This window comes from Dryobates pubescens, chromosome 21 (genome assembly GCF_014839835.1).
Source record: "Dryobates pubescens isolate bDryPub1 chromosome 21, bDryPub1.pri, whole genome shotgun sequence".
Classification (NCBI taxonomy): Eukaryota; Metazoa; Chordata; class Aves; order Piciformes; family Picidae; genus Dryobates; species Dryobates pubescens.
Genome location: NC_071632.1, coordinates 11,280,800 through 11,288,191, shown reverse-complemented (window position 1 = coordinate 11,288,191; position 7,392 = coordinate 11,280,800). Strand labels below are relative to the sequence as shown.

The 7,392-nt window shown below is 50.5% G+C and overlaps 1 protein-coding gene across 1 annotated transcript; it reads left to right on the top strand.

The window, feature by feature from the left end:
• The first annotated feature begins 1,023 nt into the window (after positions 1 to 1,023).
• On the top strand, positions 1,024 to 6,497 carry LOC104298530 (patched domain-containing protein 3). Its single transcript, XM_009898614.2, has 4 exons — positions 1,024 to 1,798; positions 2,027 to 2,148; positions 3,429 to 3,574; positions 4,568 to 6,497. The coding sequence occupies exons 1-4, from the start codon at positions 1,058 to 1,060 to the stop codon at positions 6,229 to 6,231; spliced, it is 2,673 nt and encodes an 890-aa protein (XP_009896916.2). The 5' UTR covers positions 1,024 to 1,057; the 3' UTR covers positions 6,232 to 6,497.
• The last annotated feature ends 895 nt before the right edge of the window (positions 6,498 to 7,392 follow it).

The following is a 7,392-nucleotide window of genomic DNA, read 5'->3' as shown; positions in this document are numbered from 1 at the left end:
AATTTTGCAGCCTCTTTCTTACAACATGGAAGTTAGGTTTAATATTGTACCACCAGTCTAACCAATTCCATTGTGCTGTGGGAAGTCTTTCCCTAGCTTTGCTCTCTGTTCACACACCCAAGAATCACATTAATCCTGTTTACCACAGGGAGCTCAAAACACAAGATCCTAAACGCAGATTCCAAAATTCTTTGTCGTCCAAGCTGTCCACTATGCCTGCGCTTTCATAAGACAACCGTGCATGACACAGTCTTAGAACCATCAGTGCTTTCCCCCTGACATATCCCACTCTTTACTTTGCAACCGGCCTGACACTACCTGACCCCCCAATGAGATTGTTCCTCTCATTACACACGCAGAAAGTCACTTCCTTTCTGCAGGATCAGTGTTATGGTAAACGAGGGGCCAGGCAAATGCCTGAGTAAGAGGAAAGGACACAATGAAGACACCTGGTTGGCAAGACTACCCATCAATGCAAGCAAGGGGATCAAACAGCCACCAGGCAAAGTGTCACCCAAAGCTGCAGAGCGAGGCGTAGCTTCAGACAGCCATGGCAGCTGACTGAGGCGGGACCCGCGGTGCACGGTACTGGATGGGACAGAGAGTGCTTCGGAACACCACCAGTTCCACAGTTAGGAAGGGGCACTGCCGACGAGACCTGCTGCCCCTCGACGAAACGGTGCAGGACTATGCCTGGCGGAGCGGGGTCTGCAGCTGTCCCCGCGGGAGCCGGGCTGCAGGGCCGCACAAAGGGGCTCCTGGTAGCACTGAGGTAACGGCACCACGACGGAACAAGACCCCACGGTGCCCAAACTAGCAAGAGAGGTCGGGGCGCGGCGGGGCGGTGGAAGCCGTGTCCCCGCCTGCCTGTCCCGGGAATGCGGCAGACGTCTCCGTGAATGACAGCGCGGAGGGCGCGCCCGCCGGCCCCGCCGGAATGGCCCTGGGCGCGCCGGTGGGGAGCTCTCATTTTGCTCGCAGCACCAGTAACAGAGAGCAGCTCTACTCCGGCGCAGCGGTGAAGCTGCCGTTGGCAATCCGTACCCCCGCCTCGCCGATGGCGGAGCCACAGAATCACAACGAGCGCTGCTCCTGCTGCAACACTAACTGTGTGGAACGACCGCTGAGGCGGCTCTTCGAAGGGCTGGGGAGCAGCGTGGCCGCCTGCCCCTGGCCCTTCGTACTGCTGCCGCTGCTGCTGTCGGGCGGGCTGGGCGCCGGCTTCATCTTCCTGCCGCAACGGCAAGCGAACGATATCGAGCAACAGTTCACACCGACGGACGGTCCCGCCAAGGCCGAACGCGACTTCGTGCAGCAGTACTTCCCCACCAACGACTCGCAGGGCTTCTCTGCCGCACGGCTGCCCACCGAGGGAGCCTACGCCGCCCTCATCGCCGTGGCGCTGGACGGGCACTCTGTCCTGGACCAGGAGGCCTGGGACGAGGTGCTGAAGCTGAACGCGGCGGTGACAGACAGCGACTACGAGCGCCTCTGCGCCCGCAATGCCACCGACGGCGACTGCAGCAGCCCCAACCCGCTGCTACCGCGCCCCGCCAACGCGACGGCGCCCGCCCCGCAGAACCTCCCCTACCCCGGCATCGGGGCCTCCTTCCTGGGCACCGCGCTGGGCGGTGTGAGCACGGACGCCGGCGGGCGGGTGGTGTCGGCGCGGGCCCTGAAGCTGATGTATTACCTGCAAGAGGACGGCCCCGAGGCGGCGGAGAGCCGGCGATGGCTGGAAAGGTTCCTGCAGGACTTCCCATCAAAGCTGGCGGGGATGAAGTTCACCGCCATTCAGGTAAGCAGCTGCGGGGACCGAGACCCGGGCTGCTCGGGCTGCCGCGTCGCCGGCCGGGAAAGGAGCTGGAGGAGAGACCAGGCTGGGGCGTTCTGCAGGGTGTGAGGGCCACGGGGATGTGCCAGTGCCGATGTGATGTGATGCTCAGCGTTGCCTCTGCATCTGGATAGAGACCAGGGAAAAGCTACAAGTGCTTCATCTTTTCTTTCCTTGCTGTTTTAACCACAGGTGACTTACTTTACCTCGCTGTCCAGGCAGCAGGAGTTTGAGGGAAATACCAAGAGCGTGATCCCACTCTTCTCCGTGACGTATTTCTTGACAATAACCTTTTCCATCGTCTCTTGCCTAAGGTAAAGTGCCTTCTTCTAAGGGATGGATCAAGGAGGAGTGACCTCCACCCTTCTTTACCTTGTCTGAACTGATTTCTGCTCTTGTCAAGTGAGGTCTTTCTTGAAGCTGCAGACTTCTCGTGACATTTGGCAGCAGGCACGGTCAATCCTTTGCCGCTTCTCTCCTGCTTGTGCCTGTTTCCCAGCGGCTTACATGGGGTTTGTGGTCCCTGCCCCACAAACACCTGAGTGAGTGCTCAGTTCAGACTGCACACTTGAAGGCCAGTATCCATTGTCTGTCCTCCAAAGCCATCAGCCATTTCTGTAGTCCCTGCTTCACTAAAATCCTGAACTATTTAAACCACTGAAACAACTCTCCACTTTATATCTTTTCAAGAGGCCCAGGGTGCTGTAACTTTGGCACCAACATACACTGTGCCAAAGGAAAGACCTGGAAGGTTGAAAGGGTTCTGTGTTCCCATATGCAGGAAGGGGCCAGCCTGGCAGCAGCAGAATCCTGCACAAGCACTTTCCTTGATTAAAACTTACAGCTCAGCTTGGCAGACCCAGTGGGGACATCACCAGAAAGATGCAACAAAATCAGAGAAGTCCTCATTTATGGGGGGGAGGGAAGGAATAAGTGATGCTGTTGCTTCTTTCATAGCTTCTGTCCTCATCCTGCCCACAACCTACTGATTAAAGACAAGTTACAAAGAGGAAGGAAGCAGGAAAGGAGGTGGAACAAGATGTTGAGCTCTGTTTGCACCTTTTTCTGCCACCTGCTCAGTTAAGGTACAGGTGAATGAGCTCTAGCTTCATAATTTACTGCAAATCCAGGTACAGCTTTAGGTATTCCGCTTGCTAGTAGAGTCTGAGCCTTCCCTGCTGTCTGCAGAGAACTTAACCTGTCCTTTCTCTCTGCTGGTGGAAGGTCACCATTGTACATTTGTCACCCTTATGGCTGTGTTTGTGGGCTTACTGGTTTAGTGCCTGCCTCAAGCACTGTATCCATTAAGGCTGTCCAATTTCTGGATACACCTGTTTGCCTTGGAGTTTAGAGGTTCTCCTAAAGTTCAGAAATGGGCTATAGCCAGGAAATTGTGACTAACTTGCAAGAGGTAACACTTTACCCTCTCAGTTTTGCCCAGTGCTGACACCTGGGAGCTGTCATACCAAACAGCAGCTTTCATCAAGAGTTCTCTTCCCAGACAGGTTGTGGTTAGTGCCTGTGGACTTCTTGTGCCAAACACCTTAGTGATGTTTTTGGCATGTGGCTAAAATCTTCCTTACAATGTTTTCAGGTTGAGCTGTGTAAGAAATAATGTCTGGCTTGCATGCTGTGGAGTGCTTTCTGCTGGTTTTGCTGTATTGAGCACCTTTGGATTGTTGCTCTTCTGTGGAGTGCCCTTTGTGATCACTGTAGCAAATGCACCGTTTCTCATTCTGGGTAAGTAGTGGAGTTGGAGTGTGAGCACCAGGTCAAGGGCAGGTCTGTCCTGCAGTGAGGGGAAGAGTCACTTGTGGTCCTTGTAGAATGTAGTGCTTTCTCCTTAGAGCACTCATCATTCTGTGCTTCCTGCATAATTCAAATGCATTTTCTGTTTGTTTTGTTTGCTCACCAATTGCAGAGTGTCTGCATTTCAGAAGGACCCTTTTGTATCCTCAGGAAAGGGCTCGAGCCAGTCTCTGCAGATACTTTGTAGAGAACATGCACACTTCACTCTTCCTTAGATTAGAACAACGCATTGAAGCCAATCATGATTAGATGGGATGAACTGCTGTGAATCCTGCCTGCTTTCCAGAAGCAGCTTGGCTTGCTGCTGTCCTGCAGCACCTTCTGACCTGCTGCTTAATTCATCTGTGCATGTCCCTCTGGGCAGTCAGTAGTGATTTCTGCTGTTCTTTTAGGCTCAGCTCTATCAGCCGTGCTTGCTCCTCTGTTCACACAGTCTTGCTTTCCCTTTTGATGCAACTTAACTTCCAGGGAATAGAAGAGCCCTTGAGAGAGTCACACTGGCCAAATACTGAAAGGTCTGTGGTTAAAATCCCTAGAGCAGGGCTGAGACAAGCACATTGGCTCTTCATTCACTCTTGAGCATCAGAGTAAGCAGTGTATTTCGATCTCTGTAACCTGCACCACTGGACACCTGGAGAGCAGCTACAGCACACTTGTCAGAGAGGGCTAGGTGTGCTCAGTCCTTCAGCAGAGGAAGGTGAGAGGTCAACAACCCATCAGGGCACCAGGGGTCTCTCAAGTGTAATAAATTCAGCCACATGCAAAGGATCTCTTTTCCTGTGCCTGCTTCCCTTGCATCAGCACTAGAGCAACGTTCCCAGACTCATTTTATTCAGAAATAAACATGATTGATTTTGTGCTTCTGTTGAGTGTTAGTGGAAGCTGGCAGTTGCAGTGCAGCCTTAACTTTGTCTCCTCTTGCAGGAGTTGGCGTTGATGACATGTTCATCATGATTGCTGCCTGGGAACAAAGCTCAAGGAGAAAAGAGAAATCCAACGTTAAGTCTCTGCTGGCTGAGACTTACTCAGAAGCAGCACTTTCTGTCACCATCACCACTCTCACTGATGTTTTGGCCTTCTTCATTGGCACCTGGACTGCTTTTCCCTCCGTGAGGTCATTTTGCCTTTACACAGGCACTGCTTTTGTCTTCTGCTATATCTATACCATGACCTTCTTTGGGGCAATCCTTGTGTTAAACCACAAAAGGGAGCAAGGAAACCGGCACTGGCTGACTTGCATGCCCGTGGGAGGAGGTGAAGGTCAGGCTGAGTCCTGCCTGTACAACGCTTGCTGCCTAGGCAACTGTTCTGGGCACTCATCTCAGCCAGAAAGCGAGCATCCAATGAGCATATTCTTTAAGAAGTACTATGGCCCTTTCTTCACCAACAAATGGATCAAGGCACTTGTGGTGCTGCTCTACGTAGCGTATCTGGCTGGCAGCATTTATGGGTGCACGCAGATCAGGGAAGGCATCGATCTTCGGAATCTGGCCAGCGACAACTCGTACGTTGGTCCATTCTATGATGACAATGAAGAATACTTCTCAGAATATGGCCCCAGGGTCATGGTTGTCATTACTCAAAGTGTAGATTACTGGAATGAGACCGTTCGCCTTGGCATTGAGAACTGCACCCAGGAATTAGAGGGCATTTCATATGTAGATAAGAACCTCTCAGAGTCATGGCTGAGAGTGTACACAGTCGTAGGAGGAGCTATTTTAGTAGATCTAAACAATAAGACTCTTTTCCTTGATAACTTAGATAAGCTGTTCCACGGCTTTCCCAGTTTTAAGTGGGACATTAACAGGACTCAGGATGAAATCAAAGCTTCTCGTTTCTTCATCCAGACAGTGAATGTGACCTCAGCTGTTGATGAGAAGAACCTTCTCCATGAGTTAAGAGAGACAGCCAGGCAGTGCAGTGTGCCATTACTGGTGTACCACCCAGCGTTCATCTACTACGATCAGTACCTGGTCATAGTGCAGAACACCATTCAGAACATCGTGGTTGCTGCTGGGGCAATGCTCCTTGTCTCCCTTTTGCTCATTCCCAGCCCCTTGTGTTGCCTGTGGGTGACTTTTGCTATAGCTTCTGTCATAGTCGGTGTGGCTGGCTTCATGACCTTTTGGAGTGTCAATCTAGACTCCATATCCATGATCAACCTGGTCATTTGTATTGGGTTTTCAGTAGATTTCTCTGCTCACATTTCCTATGCCTTTGTGAGCAGCGGAGAGTCCTCGGCCAACAGAAGGGCAATCGAAGCTCTGTCCCTGCTGGGTTACCCAGTATTACAAGGTGCAGTTTCTACGATCCTGGGAGTCGTTGTCCTGGCTGCAGCCAAAACCTACATCTTTAGGACATTTTTCAAGATCATGTTCCTTGTTATTTTGTTTGGGGCTCTTCATGGTCTTGTTTTTATTCCAGTGTTTTTAACCTTCTTTGGAAGCTTTGGCAGATCACCCTGCAGTATAGAACCCAGTGACAGTTCACTCCACAATAGCAAATTTGAAAACAAAGAACTGGATAAAGTTAATGCTGGGGGAACCTTCTACCCACCACATTACAGGAACAATAAAGACTGTCCATGAGTAAGTTAAATATTAGATATATTTTTTTTATATGTAGATTAAAAAGCAGTGGCTTTCAGGGATATAAAACATGGCAAAAAGGGAAGGACAGAAAAATAAATACAGCAGAGAAGAAAAGGCTTCAGGAATGCCAGGCAAGAAAATAACAGAAGAAAGGATAACACAGAAAATGGATTTGCATTTCTTACTTGTTTGTGTTTGACTCTGCTGCTGGTTAATCCTTTTTTTGTGACTTGTTTGCTGAATGCATTAAAGTTATTTTGAACACTGACATGGCATCAGCTTAATGGGCCACGTTACAGGTTTTCAGACAGTCTACACTGGAGGGAAGTATTCCTACAGGTTGGCATTTTCTGCCAGTTTACCTTGATGCCATAACTCAGCTCTGAGCCCAAAGACAATTTTCCCCCAGGAGGCTCAAACCTGTAGGTTTTACAGCAGCAGGCCATGGGCTGCAGTGACTCATAAGCCTTCAGGAGACAAAGTCTGTGTAGGCTATAGTGCAGCACAAAGAACCCTTAGGGAAGACAAACCAACTGACATTTTCTATTCACATTGTGTCCTTGGTGTCCTGTTTTCTTCCCGAGATTAAACATCATTTTGGTTTAACAAGGTTGTATGTAGCTTCTGTTGGCTCCAGTTTGCAAAGGCGTATGCCGTAGGTTATTACCTTTTGTGGACCTCCTGGGTCACCACCATGGAAGACACTGTGCCATGGTGTGACAGGGGAAGGATTCACTACAATCACACCCTGGTTGAGGACAAAGTGAAAAAGCAATTCAGCTTTAACCTGGTCCATCCTAAATGTGTAACCCCATATGGAATCAGAGTCCTGGAATATTAGGGGTTGGAAGAGAGCTCTAGAGATCATCTAGTCCAACGTCCCTGCGAGAGCAGGATCACCTAGGGCAGGCCACATAGGAACAGGTGGGATTTGAAAGTGTCCAGAGAAGGAGACACCACAACCTCTCTGAACAGCCTGTTCCAGTGCTCTGTCACTCTCACCATAAAGTGTCTCCTTGTGTTGAGGTGGAAGCTCCTGTGTTCTAGCTTGTACCTGTTGTTCCTTGTCCTGTTGCTGGGCGCCACCAAAGAGAGACCGTCACCTTCATCCTGACATCCACCCTTCAGACATTTAGACATTGACAAGATCCCCACTCA